General features: G+C 35.7%; 1 protein-coding gene across 6 annotated transcripts in view; it reads right to left on the bottom strand.

Moving 5' to 3' along the window:
• The window catches only part of ZDHHC2 (zDHHC palmitoyltransferase 2), a 70,540-nt gene that overhangs the window by 25,248 nt on the left and 27,653 nt on the right, over positions 1–17,639 (bottom strand). For all 6 annotated transcript variants that reach the window (XR_012007522.1, XM_072776192.1, XM_072776193.1 and 3 more), the window contains 3 exons: positions 12,845–12,965; positions 6,940–7,009; positions 6,154–6,186 (listed from right to left, as the gene is read on the bottom strand). Coding sequence is in view for 5 of the 6 variants with exons in the window: in XM_072776192.1 (XP_072632293.1) it covers positions 6,154–6,186; positions 6,940–7,009; positions 12,845–12,965 (224 nt within the window). In the remaining variant the exon portion in view is untranslated. The remainder of the gene's footprint in view (positions 1–6,153; positions 6,187–6,939; positions 7,010–12,844; positions 12,966–17,639) is intronic.

The raw sequence follows: 17,639 nt of genomic DNA on the forward strand, positions 1-17,639 counted from the left end.
TTTTTATTTATGATAGTCACAGAGAGAGAGAGAGAGAGAGGCAGAGACATAGAGGGAGAAGCAGGCTCCATGCACCGGGAGCCCGATGTGGGATTCGATCCCGGGTCTCCAGGATCGCGCCCTGGGCCAAAGGCAGGCGCCAAACCGCTGCGCCACCCAGGGATCCCTGTTTCATGTCCAATTTTGTAAATAAGCACATCCCTAAAAACAAAGAGCCAGTGAGAAACCCAATGAAGTCAGGCAGATAAGAGGTATCTACTAAACTCTTTCTCTTTGGATTTGATTTCTAACTATGATTAACTTAAATCTTTCAGGTATTCCCAAATTAGATGAAATATCTGCGAACTACTCACATGCCATCAGCATACCAGTGAAACAACCAGATTATCCAGAGGAGGTTTAAGAAAAGAAATAGGATTGAGAGTCAGACAGCCAGGGTCAGAAAGTACATCTGACACTCAATAATTATGTGGTTTTGACCAAGTCTACAGGAATTTCATTTTCCCTATCTGTCAGATAAACGTTCCAGGGGAGCTGGCTCTATAACCTTTGATTCTAAACATGGAGATTGGTAATTCTCAGTTTGAGTATTTTGGAGAGAGGAGGAGAATTCAAACTATTATGTCAATTAAGTATAAATACAAATACAACTAATACTTTATAGTCACACTTTTCCATCAAAAGTTTTTTTAATTTTCCTTTTGACAAAGACAAGGGAATTGCAGGATGATCATGTAAACACGATACAACACCTAAGTGGAAATGGCCAGTATCTTCACTGATCAAGGTCATTTTGTTACTTGGTCTAAATAAACCTATCGCATAGAATATACACAGATTGTTTCCTCTCCTCAAATATCTATCTTACTCTAATGTTCCCAAGCTGATCTCATTCTCTACTGACTTTGCTAACAAACAGAGACATTTTTCTTTTAATACTTTTAAAGCGAGGGGCACCTGGGTGGCTCAGTTATTGAGCATCTGCCTTCAGCTCAGGGCATGATCCTGCAATCATGTCCCACATCAGACTCCCCGCATGGAGCCTGCTTCTCCTCCCCCTTCCTATGTCTCTGCCTCTGTGTCTCTCGTGAATAAATAAAATCATTTTAAAAAATGATTTTCACAGTGAAACAACGTACACGTGAAAAATGTTTACTCAACTGTGCAAGACCAATAAGCTCTAGAAGTCTGCTGTACTACACTGTGCCTATGGTTAACAATAGCGTACTGTGCACTTAAAAATTTGTTAAGAGTAGGTGTCATGTAAGTGTTCCTACAATAAAAAAAAAATTTAATTAAATAAAATAAAAAGGTAAATGTTTTCCTGGCTTATGAGTAAACTGAAAATTTGGGGATGGGGGAAGAAAAGTGTTGATATCACCTATCTCAAGAAACATAAAGTAAAGGGAACAACACTGGACTTAGTAACTTTGGAACATAAGGGTTTTGTATATGGCAAATAAGTTCATAAAGAAGACAAAAATTGTAGGTGCACATTGTATAAAAACAGCTATGGTTCTAGTGTGAGTGCAGACCAATTACTAAGATTGCCTTCTATGACATCTGAATGAAGTAATGGCAAGGAATAATACTGCAGAGTTCCAAACAAGCCTAGTCTAATTGCATTCTATCTCCAAAGGATATAGGATATTCCCTTGGCTTCCCTGTGTTGGTTTCCAGAGGAGAGAATGCATAGACAGAAGCTGGGGAGCCATAATACTTTGAAGAGGGGGTGAAGACAATGACTCTCTTGTGGACTAAGGGAAAATAAAAAGGGATAAGAAAGATGGTTTCTTTCCCTATGGGAATGTAAGAAGCAGCTTTTGTATTAAATAATACAAGCATGGCGTAATGTGCCTTATCTGCCACTTAGGAAACAGAAGAGAAAGTCAGTAAATAAAAACCAAGTATCTTAGACTTTGATAAGTACTTTACTCTTGAGGAAATACAGTAATAAAATATCTCTTCATAAGACACAGTGAAATGTTTTAACTCCCTACTGCTTTGTAGACTCAATTTGAAAAGGAAGAGATGGGGAATCCCTGGGTGGCTCAGTGGTTTAGTGCCTGCCTTTGGCCGGGGGTGTGATCCTGGAGTCCTGGGATCGAGTCCCACATCGGGCTCCCTGCATGGAGCCTGCTTCTCCCTCTGCCTGTGTCTCTGCCTCTCCCTCTCTCTGTGTCTCTCATGAATAAATAAATAAAATCTTAAAAAAAAAGAAAAGAAAAGAAAAGAAAAGAAAAGAAAAGAAAAGAGATGTATCCTGAGTTTGAATGATTTTATATGGAGAAACAAAACATGCCCAAGGCAAATATCCCTTATATACTGTTTAAAATTCAGTGCAAACAGCTATTGGCCCTAGAATCAGGGCAATTGCTTTCTGATTCTAAATGAAGAAAAGAACATAATATAGGCAGGGGGGAAAAAAAAAGGAAAAGAATGTGGCCTTTTGGAGTCCAAAAAATTTGTCATGTGACCTTAAGCCCACTCTTTAACTTTTCTGAGCTCTACTTCCCCCTCCTCTTTAAAATTGGACAAAGCAGGGATGCCTGGGTGGCTCAGCATTGAGCATCTGCCTTTGGCTCAGGTCATGATCCCGGGGTCCTGGGACTGAGTCCCACACACTGGGCTCTCCACAGGGAGCCTGCCTATGTATCTGCCTCTCTCTCTGTGTCTCTCATGAGTAAATAAATAAAAGAACAAATAATTTCTATAATTTCTAGAAAATTATACAGTACTTACAACAGATTTCACATTTATATCTATATATAATCTCTAACACATTATAGGCACTCAATAAATTAAAGCTAAAATTACTGAATTTAATTAGTGTTACCTTATCTTTGGCAAGCATGTCAAAACATATCATTAATATAATTAATGAATGAACGAAAATTTTATGTTAAAAGAAAAAAACTCTTCGGTGGGAGACTCAATAAAGTAAATACTACAGGATTTCTATTTTAGTTCAAACACAAGTGTGAGGTTGATCCCCTGACCATCTTAACTACCCACAGCAGATACGCTGAAGCCACTGACCACGGTTTTCTGATTTTTCAAATGCTCAAAGTTGACAGATACTGAACTTTAAAATTATATGTAAGACCTGCAAAATAAGGTTGCCCTAGAGATTGGGAACATCCTGAAGATCTTTTAATAAATGACTGTTATATTGACATAATAGCTATAAAAAAGATTATATACGGATAAGAAAAAATTTTACAGGATATATTAAGTGAAGAGGGGAAAGAGGCACAGACTCAATCCACAGTGGAACTACTCGCATTAGAAAATGTATAAAATATTTTTGTGTGTGTATAAAAAAATGTAGCGCGCACACACACACACACACACATTTATATCTGAAAAGTACACATGACATTTAGTGATATGTTCCCTGTGAAGAGGAGAGGCAGCGGGGGAGAGAGAACCAGGAAGATCACTTTATTTTTGAAAATTTTTTTATTTTTTAAGATTTATCTATTTTAGAGAATATGAGGGGCAGAAGGAGAGAGAAAGAGCATTCTTAAGCAGACTAGCAGGGAGCCCAATGCGGGGATCGATCTCATGACCCTGAGATCATGAACTGAGCCAAAATCAAGAGTCAGCCCCTTCACCGACTGAGCCACACAGGGGCCCCACTTATTTTATTTTTGAATTGAGAACCGAGAGTACGTATTATCTATAAATTTTTTTAAGTTAACATTGTAACTTGAAATTTCAAATAAATAAAATGGCTGCTTCATTCAGCTGGCACCAAGAGAACACAAGGCCCTTGGCACAAAACCCTTCCTAAATCCACCTGGCTACTGCTGGCAGCAAGGGCGTGCCCAGAGCTGAGGCACTGGCTGTGACGGTGGCCGTGGCAGGGGATGCCACAGTGCAAAGAACCAAGGACACAGAAGCTGAAAGGCACTGCAGTCAGCTCATCCAACTTCCATGTTGCCATGCAGAGTGAGCATGCTAACAAGGAGTACATGGGTATGTAATCTGCACCTATTTTTAAAACCTCTATAGCCTTATATCTGTTCCTCTTCACTTATTTAACAGGATCTGTCAAAATTTGAAAGACTGTCAAATTATGTCAAAAGTCTCTTATAATGGCAAATTAATAGCAGGTTTAGAAAAATTGCTATCATAGTAAATTGTTATTTCCTATTTATGTGCTTTAGTGAGGACAACAAGGGCATGTAAAGCTTGGGATTAATACTGGTTGTTTCCACTTCTCCATTCCTTATCATCACAATCTCATACTACTGTTAAGTCAGAAAAATCAAGGTCAATTCTATGTCCCTGATTTCTTTCCCACTCTACTAAATTATACCGAGAATACACAGCTATTTGGAAAAGAAGAGTGTCTTTGTATGCGTTCCCCCACCACCACCCCAAGAGCAGACCCTGAGACAAGAACTTGGATACAGTTTATTTGAAACAAGGAGGACAGAAAGGCACATAAAGCATGTCTTGTTGGCCAGGCACTTGCCAGTTGGGGGTGGACTCTGGAGGCATTAATGCCCTGGCATGTCTGGACTGCTTGGCTGATCAGCTGACCCAGCCTCCTCGGCAGAAGAGAGCGCTCTTGGGCAGAGAAGAAAAGAAAACAGTAGTGCCTGAGGCAGGAACTGCCAAGGGCATGCCAACTGTCTGCAGCAGATGCAACGAAGGCACAGGTGGATCGTGCACCTATGGGTGAGGCCCGGACACATGAGCTACTGGGAGGAGCAAGAGAGGAATGCAGGGAGGATTAAGAAAACTTATAGGGATGCGTGGGTGGCTCAGTGGTTGAGAGTCTGCTTCAGCTCAGAGTGTGATCCTGGGATCCTGGGATCAAGTTCTGCATCGGGCTCCCCACAGGGTGCCTGTTTCCCCTCTGCCTATATCTCTGCCTCTCTGTGTGTCTCTCATGTACGTATAAATAAAGTATTTTTTAAAAAGAGAGAAAACTTATAAGATGTTGGGGGAAAAATCACTTGCTGAGAAAGAACAGAATGAATGAAAGAACAAGGAAAGCAAAAGAATGACTACAAATGAATATTAATAGCAAGCGAGGCTATTCATTGAGAACATTACTCTCATAGGAGTTAACTGGCCTTAACATCTGAAAGAAGAAAATCTAGCTGGAGAAAAGCAAGAGGTCTCTAGAGAGAGAAAATATTGTAAAGCCGACATTCCTCTATTATTTCCTGCTAAGATAATTATTCCCTATATGTTTCCACTTACACCTAGCACAAATTTGAAAGCATGTCTACCGTTTTCTAGGGTCACTGGAAAGAAGGCAAGCCTTTGTAGAATAATCATGCCCTATGTCCAAATCCAACCTAGCTGGCACCCTGAGTATAGTTGTCACCGATAGGTGCACACTGAGAAGAAAAATCAGAGGGAGAGGTAGAAAAATCAATCTTCATTAGTTAATTAGAGCTTTCAAATCATCCTCTGTTAAAGTGCCTGATCTAAAATTATTTTTTAAGTGTTAATAAATTTCAAGTGGAAACCTTGTTTAAACACATGTGTATTTATGTATTTGCAATTCTCCTCAATGTCAAGTTTTATTTAAAATAAATTGTCAAAGCTTGAGATGAATTAATTTGTTATTCAAAACTTCCAGTGAGGTATTGTGTATAATTTATGAATACATTTTGGTGTAGTTTCTGGGAAGGGTTTCAGAATCTTTCTGTTTATGCATGTGCAGACAAAACCATTTGTTCTAAGTAAATATGACAAATTAACTTTTATGATGTTAACCTACTGGCTTTAGGGCAGCCCAGGTGGCTCAGTGGTTTAGCGCTGCCTTCAGCCCAGGGTGTGATCCTGGAGACCCGGGATCGAGTCCCACGTAAGGTTCCCTGCATGGAGCCTGCTTCTCCCTCTGCCTGTGTCTGTGTCTCTTTCTGTGTCTCTTGTGAATAAATAAATATTAAAAACAAAACAAAACAAAACAAAAAAACCCTACTGGCTTTAAAGTTATTCCATGGAAATTCTCCCGAGTAAAACCTCTTTTGAGCTAATTCGACAAATACTAGAAACTAAATCTCAAAGTACCTCCTGGTTCAGCTAAGGCAAGATTTCACTTATAAAAAGATTTAAACAGATAAATGATTCAATTTATTAAGTTCTAAGGGACAGAAAGGTGTTTAAATATAGAGCCATACTCACCATGGGCAATGATGATCCATCTTCAAAATACATCTAAAAGAATAATAAACACACACACACACAAAATTTAACACCTCATAAAATTTTAATCTCATTAAGTATAAAAAGGAAATATAAAAGTTATTTAGAAAGTTGTGGCAAGTAAAATATTGCAAACCTACTTATCTAAAAATTCAATAAATAAAAGTCCTCATCTTAAATACATTATAACCAATCCTAGTTATGATATATAATTATAGAACTCTCAAAATATACAATCTTTAAAATACAAATCAAAAACCCATTTCGTAAAAACAATCCAATATGTTAAATACAATTACCTTATGCTAAAAAAAGTGCAAAATTGTCAACAGATTTACAGAAAGTCTGGATAAAAGTTTACCCTTTAGTATCAATCTTTAAGCTAAGTAACACTGTCCTTGTGGTGTATTCAGTATCTAACAATATCTGATTGTTGTGAAGTCAAATGAGCTAACTTTATAAAGGTGAAAAAAGAGTCACAGAAGTCTTTACTAAACAGAACTAGCCAAGTCTGAGTTACCAAAACTCGTGTACTTCATTCACATCAGCGTGAATCTGGGGGGAAAAGGGACAATTAGGTGATTATGGTCCTAAGCCACACTCATATTAATGCAAGGGGCTGTCCGGTTCTATGTCCTAAATAAAGGTCTCAGAAGCACAACTAAGAAGAAAAGGAAATAATCTGGAAAGCAGTGAGGAAAGAAACATTATTAATTAAAAAGACCACCAGCATGTACACATTTTAGAAGTAAAAGGTTTTCTTACTTATCACAGACGGAACAATGATGGCAGCGGTCTGGTTTTATGAGTTGGCATCTGTCACAATATCGGATTGCTAGGGACAAAAAGCTCCACTTAGTCTTAGATTAAACACTGAATTGAATATACAATTAAATGGCTTTTTCATCTATCCAAATTTAACTTCTAAAAAAGCAAAGTGAATTTGAATTTGGTAAAAATGAGATATTCTGCTGTGTAAATACAAAAATAGAATGGCTTGCCTACAGCCTGTCTCTCTTTTTCTTTCTTCTTTTCTTTCCTTCCTTCCTTTCTCTGTAATCTCTACACCCAACATGGGGCTCAAACTCATGACCCTGAGATTAAGAGTCACTCTGCTCAACAGCCTGAGCCAGCCAAGTGCCTCCAGCCTTAGTTCTCTAGAGAGGTTTTTCAAGAAAAGAGAATCTTTGGGAAGAATTTTTCTAAGGCATTCCTAATTGTCAGTAATGGTGGAAGGCTCACAAAGAATGCAAATATGTCCATTTCTATCAAAGAAAACAAAATGTCTCCCTCAAGTAAATCAACTTCTTTCCAGTACCTTAACAGGATAAGTACCTGATGATACAACCACATTTTAGAAGTTTTATGTGAAACACATTTTAGAAACACTATTAAATTCTATTAGTTGCTTAAATTGGGAAAGAGCTCACATGTTCTCTGTTGGGTGAGATACAAGGTTAGAAGTGAGTATTGGAAGAAGCATTTCCAATACACGATCTTAATTCTTGTAATGGTAATCCTGATCCTTTCTTCTCTAATACAGATAGCAAAGACAATTATGGATGACTAAATTGAAGATGCTATTTCAGTACACAGACATCTTACAAGATACAAGCAGTCTACAAAATTACAGGAGAACAGTTATTAGGTGGGCCATGGGTCAATAAAAATCAAAATAGTGAATTTAAAATTTGGAAAAAGTACTTGAAACAAATAATTACCACTGTTACATTAGCTAATATTATGATCTTTGAAAAAGGTAACAGTTGCTATAAACTAAGATTAGGATGAGTTTTTTCAGACAAGACCTATATGAATTATTTTCAGTATTAAAATAAGTTTTCAATCATCCCCCTTACACAGCTCTCTTTTTTCCTGAACTACAGAGATTAACGGCATGACTGGCTCATTGCTGAATGAAGAGGTATCATAGCTACATTCCAGGGAAAGCTACACAGTATCACTGACTCATGCAGAGCATTACAGCATATTGTAAGCAGTATCATCCAGAAGAAATATAATGTGAGCCACATGGTACTTTTAGATTCTCTAGGAGTTATGTTAAAAGAAAGAAAAAGAAACAGGGAAATTATTTTTAAGATAATATAATATTTGACCTATGTCAAAAATGTTATTTCAACATATAATTAATATACAAATATCAATCAAATATTTTACATTTTTTCATACTAAGTCTTTGAAAACTATTATATATATTTTTTACATTTATAGTTGCACTTTAAGCGGTGAGTTTGGTGAGCAATGCTATATTTTCTCCAGATGGTGATTATTTCAACTTTAAAGTACACTGGGGAAACAAAACAAAACAAAACAAAACAAAAGCCAAAACAAAACAAAACAAAAACCTCTCAAATAAAAGTGGGTAATAATTCTCAGGAAATCAAAACAATGTAGAAATAGTTTTTTTTTTATAGTCTTTCATAAACAGAAATTTACTCTCATTAAAAAAAAAGAAAACAATCCCATTTACAACTGCATCAAAAATAATAAGATACCTAGGAATAAACCTAACCAAAGAGGTGAAAGGCCTGTATTCTGAAAACTTTATATAAAACAATGCTGCAAAATATTGAAGATGACATGAAGAAACAGATAGATGTTCCATGCTCATGGATTAGAAGAATCCATGACACAGTTAAAATGTTCCTACTACCCAAAGCAATCTACACATTTGATGCAATCCCTATCAAAAAACCAACACCATTTTTCACAGAACTAGAACAAATAATCCTAAAATTTGTTTGGAACAAAATATGTGAATAGCCAAAACAATCAAATAAACCCACAATTGTAACATCAATTAATTTATGACAAAGGAGGCAAGAATATTCAGTGAAGAAAAGATAGTCTCTTCAACAAATTGTATTGGGAAAACTGGACAGCAGTAGGCAAAAGAAACTGGACCACTTTCTCACACCATACAAAAAAATAAACCCAAAATGGATTAAAGACCAAAATTATGAAGAAATTTACAGGAAGACAGGAAACCATAAAAATCCTTTTTTAAAAAAAAAAAAAGATTTTATTTATTTATTCATGAGAGACCGAGAGAGAGAGACAGAGACAGAAACACAGGCAGAGGGAGAAGCAGGCTCCACGCAAGGAGCCCAATGTGGGACTCGATCCCAGGACTCCAGGATCATGCCCTGGGCTGAAGGCAGGCACTAAACCACTGAGCCACCCAAGTGTCTCACCATAAAAATCCTAGAAGCACGGCAGTAATTTCTCTGACATTGGCCATAGCAACTTTTTCTAGATACTTGCCTAAGGGCAAGTGAAAACAAAAGCAAAAATAAACTATTGGGATCACATCAAAATAAAAAGTTTCTGCCCAGTGAAGGAAACAAATCAACAAAACTAAAGGGCAAACTACAAAATGGGAGAGGATATTTGCAAATGATGTATCTGATAAAGGGTTAGTATCCAAAATATATAAGGAATTTACACAAATCAACACAAATAATCCAATTAAAAATATGAGGAAGATATAAACAGCTACTTCTCCAAAGAAGACCTCCAGATGGCCAACAGAAACATGAAAAGATGCTCATTATCTCTTATCATCAGGGAAATGCAAATCAAACCTCACTGAGGTATCTCTTCACACCTCTCAGAATGACTAAAATCTACAACACAAGAAACAACAGGTGTTGGTGAGGATGTGGAGAAAGAGGAACTCTCATGCACTGTTGGGAATACAAATTGGTGCAGCCACTCTGGAAAATACTATGGAGGTTCCTCAAAAAGTTAAAAATAGAACTACCCTACCATCCAGCAATTTCACTACTGGGTATATAGCCAAATAATACACAGACACTCATTCAAAGGGATACATGCACCCCTATGTTTATGGCAGCATTATTTATAATAGCCAAGAAATGGAAGTGGCCCAAGTGTCCATCAATTGATAAATGGATAAAAAAGTCATGCTATGTATATATACAATGGAATATTACTCAGCCATAAAAAAGAATGAAATCATGCCATTTGCAATGACATGGATGGAGCTAAAGTGTATAATGCTAAGTGAAATAAGTCAGAGAAAGACAAATACTATATAATTTCACTCATGTGGAATTTAAGAAACAAAAAAAAAATGAATAAAAGCAAAGAGAAAGAGACAGACAAACCAAGAAACAGACTCTTAACTATGGAAAGCAAACTGATGGTTACCAGAGGAAAGGAAGTGGAGATATGGGTAAATAGGTGATTGGGATTAAGAAAGGCACTTGTCACGATGAGCACTGGGTGATTAAAATAAAAACGAAAAAAAAAAAATTCCATGTGCCAATATCAACTAAACTTATACCGCTGTAATTTAAAATGAACCACCTGATTATCACTTAAAAGCTCCTACCAAAGAGAATTTTAACTGTCTTGTTTTCATTTTTTCAGAGTTTATCCATATATCTCTTATGTAATTTAAAACCCTTTTGGGTAATGTTGAAAAGAAATTATTATTAATTTCTGTGTGCAAAACGATAAGCTCCATCACCTCTAGCTGTTATCTTCTTAGTCAAAATCTACAAAAAAAAAAAAATTTTTCGTAGAAAGAGATCAAGGGCAAGAGAGAGCTAAAAAAGCAAAGAGTCCTCATTAATAAGAATAAAAATAAAAAACAATCTAATAAAGTTTGGTGATCCCTGTAAGAAAGCAGAAGATGGCTGGATCAGGAAAAAGCACAGGACTACCAGGTGAGATAATCTCCTGCTTCACCTTGCCCAACACTAAAGTGTGAATGTGGTTGGATTTTTCCCCTTGTTAGGGCAGTCAGTTTCATATAGGCAACCGGCATTGTTCTCTTTGGGGTTTGGAGGAAGTACTGTGGATTTAAAATGGATAGTAAAATCTTCAATTACATTACCATCCACTTTCTTCAATTCTGTCTATAAAATATAAAGTACATGAACATCAACTGAACTTTTCAGTAGCTTTAGTAATCCACAAAATTTCTCAGGACGAAGAAGCAAGTTTTCTAGAGAACCCTGAGGTCCTGGCTGGGGGTGAGGTAAGAAGCACCCCTCTCACGTTCTCGCCTTGGTGGGACTGTGGCTGCTCCCCTGAATGTCCATTCTGCACCGTGTTCACCTCTACATTCTATATATTCCAGAGGGGGATCAATCAGACCAACATCATCTATTATACTTTGTGTGTAATTTAATTTAGTTGATGACTTTAGTCAGCTAATATTGATTTTTGCAGGCATCCAGAATTTTTGCACTGAAAATATAAACAAAGGTTATATTAGGAGATCCAGACTGTATTCCATACTTTCACAACTCTTAAGAACCATAAGTTCATCTCAGGAGGTAGGTATCTAACACCTGAGAGGAACAGAGATTAACAGCCTTAACATTATACAAACTACACAAGGAGATGACTTATAAATCCAAAGTGTAGTTATTATTAATAGAAATTAATACTTTATTATGGTATGACTTATGCTTCTTCCCTCTTAATCCAGTGTATCAAGCTGTACAGTTAAAAAGCCCTGTCCTAGGAACATGGAGACTAGTTTTTCATACCTGATACCATCACTGTCATTACTAGTTTTGGAAATTTGTGCAGTAATTTATTTTTAAGGAGATTAAATTTCCTCAGTATTTGCTTAGGCTTATCTAGGGTCAATATACATAGAAGTATACAAGCACATCTGTCTTTGTGCCACAGAACCAGTGGCATTAATATTAAATCAAGAAATTGCCACTTGCCCATTGAGAAATAGGAAAAACAAACAGGTAAAAATTGTAAGACCTTGACTTAGATTCAATTATGATTCTCAAGTGAGTTAGAAACAAATATAAATAATATAAAAATATTAATGAGATATGTTACAGTCTTTTTGCCATACTAAATCTTTGAAACCAGGTGCATATTTTACACTTAGAGCACAACTGAATTTGGAGTGGCCATATTTTAAATGCTCAACAGGACATAGGGCTAGTGCTACCAAAGTGGGTGGCACAGGCCTAGAGTTATAAAATTTCTGGCTGAGTCTTGGTGTGTGTCCATTTTAAAGACAATTCTTTAATTACATAGTTGTTAAACTACCTAAAAGGTCTTGACCCAGGTAAAAGAGATTTATTAACTGAATTGCATAAGGAAAGGAAAGGAAAAGGAAAAGGAAAAGGAAAAGGAAAAGGAAAAGGAAAAGGAAAAAGAAAAGGAAAAGGAAAGGGAGAGAGAGAAAAAAAGGTGAAAATTACCATACATTTTAAAGATAAAAAAATTATAACAATACCTTAAGTTTTATACTACTTTATACAATTACTGCTTTAAATTTGTGTAAAATTGCCAATGTTATGTTCATTATAGATATTGCTCCCTTTTAAAAACGAAGATCTATAATTAAACTTTTAAACTTTAAATATAACTACAAATCAAGATTTCAGCAGTTCTAACATCTCCACTGAGTCCCAGCTAAGTGACTAGAAAAGCCACAAGACAAGTAAAGTCAGTGTGGATGCGATTGAGATCTCTGGGCCACGCTGTTATTCACAGGTCTGTTTTGTGGAATTGTATAGGAAAGATTCAATAAACCACCCAAGACATAACACAATGCGTTTCAATGAGTGTTTGGCAGTTTCAAGTATATAAATATGCTGACAGTCACCACAACAATCGTGCCAAAGCGCTCATTATCATGTACCTCCAGACATGGTCCGGGTATAGATGGGAAGATCTTTGGCTGCTCGCCTAAGAACTTCCTGATGGGCTTCTCCTCTTGGCTCTCTCTCCAACAATTCTTTTTCTGCATAAGAGAGATGGAACTGTGGAAAAAAACTGAATTTCAGTCAGAGTTCTCAAGAAATAGCACACTGGTCTACTACACCTACAAAGAGATATATATAAAATATCAATAGTATGTATCATATAGATTCAGAGTGGTAATAGAGCTTGAATCTGGGCAAGTCTGTTAATCTGGTAGAGCATTAGTTGATGCATCTAGAAAAAGAGAATAATTACTAATATCTGCTTCCTTTGATGTTCGTGAAACTCAAGAGGAACAGAGTATGTAAAGTTGTTTTATAAACTGTAGAGTTCGGGGCACCTGAGTGGCTCAGTCAGTTAAGCATCTGCCTTCAGCTGAGGTCATGATCCTGGGGTCGTGGGATAGAGCCCCAAATCAGGCCCCCTTGCTCAGCAGGAAGACTATTTCTCCCTCTGCCTCTGCCTCTCCCCTGGCTTTTACTCCCTCTCAAAGAAATAAAGTAAAAAAAAACAAAACAAAAAAACCAACAGCAGACTTCTACTCCAATATTAGTTATATTAATAAATGAAATGGTAAAATAAATTTGGCTTGATGGACACATTTTTCAACTGAATATTATTAGGATAAATAATATTCAGAAATGAATTCATCAAGTATGTTTTCTCATCTAAGTGAGTTTTAATTTAGGGATAATCATATGAATTCTCCAGCACTCAAAAGAATTAATCATGTATTTTACTTCTTAACCTGTCAATTTGGCCTACCCAATTAAAAATATATATTTGACAAAAATCAAATTGGTTTGAGCTGCACATATACCCACAAAAATGTCACAAAAAAACAGTTTTAAAAGTCTGTATAAAAAAGTATAAATCTGTTCCAGGAGATATGTACAAGGATACTCACAGCATCAAAGTTAAAAATGTAAAAAATTAAACACAAGCCAAATGTCCATCAAAAGGATAATGGATAAATAAACTGGAGTATGACATATCCACATAATTGAACCCTATATTACACTGCACAATTAATGAATCACATATATTCATATATATAGTAAATTGTGCATTGTATATGCTCTTTTGTATGTATATTCCATAATTTTTTAAGTTTTAAGAAAGTGATCTAATTATGTCAATGAAGGAAAGAAATATAATTTATTGAAAATGCAGTCATCATATTTGAACCTACATCTTTCTCTTTGGAGAAATATAAATTAAAAATCTTTGTTTAGAGGTTGACAATTCTATTGAGGTTATTTTAAAAAGAAAAACAAATTTCCAGCTTTCAAATGTAGATCATTTCTAAGCTACCATGCTATTACCATATGCAGAACATTTAGTTAAATATACTGTAAAATTTCAGACTTATTAAGGTAAAGAAAATAAAATATTTTGCCTAAGTAGAAATTTACATCATACAAATTATTCTAAATTAGTATAACAAATTTACTGGCATTAAACTAGTAGATAAAAAAAATAAACTAGTAGATAGGTTATAGTTAGGTCTTTAAGAGTTTCTAAGATAATTGAAAAAAGAATTCACATTAAACATTCCTTCTGTTATAAATCCACAGCATTTCTTTTCCTATTAATTTCATATTGTTCCAAAATTACACTTCAACCAGTCCTTTCTCAAATGAATACAAATAACAAATAAATAAAGGTCACATATATGAAGGCATAGTGCATTCTGTCAGCTGCTCTTCACTTGCTTGCTACCCTAAATCTCAGTTTAAAAAAAAAAAAAAAAGAAACATTTATACAAGTATTCTGATTGGTCGAATATATATGTGAAGATGGTGAGTGGCTGTGAGTAGTGCTGAATTTCCAGCCTAGAAAAGAAAGATCTTGCAGCCTGATCCCAGAGGCTGTGGCAAAGGAACAGTAGATTAAATATCTTGGAATCAAAGGAAAATTTGGGAACTACATTTCAAATAGGTAAACAACTATCTCCCAATTGGATAACAGATTCCTACAAGTTATTCCATTGTTTTCGAAGATACTCTTAAAAAAAGAACTTTGATAGGAGGCGGGTGCACTGAGAATGTTGTCACTCTTTAGATCTTATTAACTAAATTAAAGAGCTGGCAAAGAAAAATTCAAATTTTTTAGTGATCCATCATATGCAATTGTATTGGTTTATCAGGGGATTTGTCAGATATTCTGGCTTATTTAACAATTCTAGGTTAGGGGGATCCCTGGGTGGCTCAGCGGTTTGGCGCCTGTCTTCGGCCCAAGGCGTGATCCCCGGGATTGAGTCCCACATCAGACTTCCTGCATGGAGCCTGCTTCTCCCTCTGCCTGTGTCTCTGCCTCTCTCTGTCTCTCATGAATGAAAAAATAAAATCTTTAAAAAAAAAAATTCTAGGTTAGACATCATGCACCTTACTACTTTAAAATTTAAAATGTGCATTCATTGTTTTGAAAGAAAAAAAAAACAGTGACATAAAGGTAAATGGTCCTAACAGAACTGCATATCTTGTTTGGAAATATTTAATTGGTATAAAGGGTATAATATCAAATGATGTCATAATGCTGTAAAAGTCAAGAAAAAGACATGGTCATTGTAAAAGTGTCTGTGACACACTTGTGAAAGTGTCTTCGCACATGCTGATTCCTCTCCCTAGAAGGCTAGTCCTCACTCTATAGATGGCTCCTTCTCATTTTGCAGATTTCAGCTTAAATGTCATCTTCTCAAAGAACTTCCATGATTCCCTTACTAAGGTAAGTACCCTGAAAATTCTGTCCCTTCCTCCTGTCACACCCTCCCTTAGGTCCATATATTCCTTCTTTGCATTATGCACCACAATTTTAAATCATTTTGTTTGTTCATTGGTCCTTGTCTAACTTTCCCACAAATACGTAACCCTACAAGGGCAAGAATCAAGTCCTAGCACAGAGTCCGCACTCTCTTACAATTATGAAATGGATAAAATGTCAGTAGTCCTATGTTAGACCAATCAAGGAAAAATTTATTTTATATCTCAGTCCCCAACATTCCATTCTCAGATTCCCACCATTTAGGCAGATATATTTCCCCTCCTTATTTCTAAAATTAGTTTAAAGTATAGTATTGAAAATCAGTTTAATAAAGACTTAATATAGTCAAAAGAATTAAAACCAACAACATGTTACCACATTTTCTTATGGAGTTTGGGATCCTTTTTACCTTAAAGGAAAGTTTTAGTGAGTGAACTGAAAGACTGCTGAGATGTTTAATGCTTTTATTAATAAATAAACAATATACTTCATCATGTCCAGAAAACCAAATACAGGTTGGTAGAATTATTACTCATATAATAAGGATGTTCAAATATCTAATATTAACGTGGAATACACCAAATAGAGTCCTGTCCCCCAGAACACTTTAATGTGCCAAGGTTTGTCATGGATTTGAAGAAATAACATTTGTAGATATCTGAAAGAATGGAAGATCTCCTAGGGTGGAAAAGATAATATCTTTGACCTACCACCAACTTGTAAGTTATGGCAGTCCTCTGGCCAGTTAATGGATGTTGTTTTGTCTTGTTTAAATAGCTTTATCAACTTTAAAATTAAAACACTTTAGATTTATAGAAAATTTGAGAAAATATTACATGCTTCCCATATATCTTCTCGCCAAAATGCCCATATTATTAACATCATCTATTAGTACATTATGGTACATTTATTACAATTAATAAAATCAATACTGATGCATTATTACTAACTAAAGTCTATAGCTTATTCAGATTTCCTTTGTTTTCACTGAATATCTTTTTCTGCTCTAGGATTCCATCCAGTACACCACAGTACCTTTATTTGTCCTATCTTAAGTTCCTCTTGGCTGTGACAATTTCTTAGATTTTCCCTGTTTTTGTTGATCTTGACAGTTTTTCTGGATGCTGCTTTATTAAAATCTGATTTTTTTTTTTATGATTAGGTTTGAGATTTGTTGTTAGAGGGATGAAGACTGCAGAGGTAAAAGTGTCCTTCTCATCACATAATATCAAGGAGATATACTACCAACATCGCCTATCCGTGCTTGCATTAAACTTAATCACCTGGTTGAGGGAGCGTTTGTCAGGTTTCTCTACACTAAAGTTCCTCATTATTTTCCCTTTTCCATCCTCTGTACTCTTTGAAAGAAATTTACCACCTGCAGCCTACATTTAAAGAGTGGGGATTTATTCTTGCCTCTTCTAAGAGCAAAATATCTACATAAATTACTTGAAATTCTCCAATAAAAGAGATTTTTCTCCCCATTTATTCATTTACTTATATTAGTAGATTGATAGATATTTATTGTATACTTTTGGCTATAATCCAATACTATTTTATCTATTTTGTTGCTCAGATTGTTCTAGTTTCAGTCATTGGGAATTTTCAACTGGCTTCTGTGTCCCTTTGAAATACCACCATCAACCTACAAATGCCCCCCACGTAGAATGGCCTCACAATTTTTTTTTTTTTTTGACTTTACAATGGTGTGAAAGTGATATCCATTCAGCAGAAACCATACTTCAGCTTTTGAATTTGTATCTTCTCCTAGGCTAGTGATATTCAATATGATCTTCTCTGATGATGTAGGGCTGTGGCAGCAATCCACAGCTCCTGCCAGTCAGGTGATCACAAGAGTAAACAACTCATACACTTAAAACCGTTTTGTCCCCATACAACCATCATTCTTCACTTTCAGTACACTATTCAACAAATTCAACAATTTATTATAAAATAGGTTTTGTGTTAAT

This window comes from Canis lupus, chromosome 15, assembly GCF_048164855.1.
Source record: "Canis lupus baileyi chromosome 15, mCanLup2.hap1, whole genome shotgun sequence".
Classification (NCBI taxonomy): domain Eukaryota; kingdom Metazoa; phylum Chordata; class Mammalia; order Carnivora; family Canidae; genus Canis; species Canis lupus.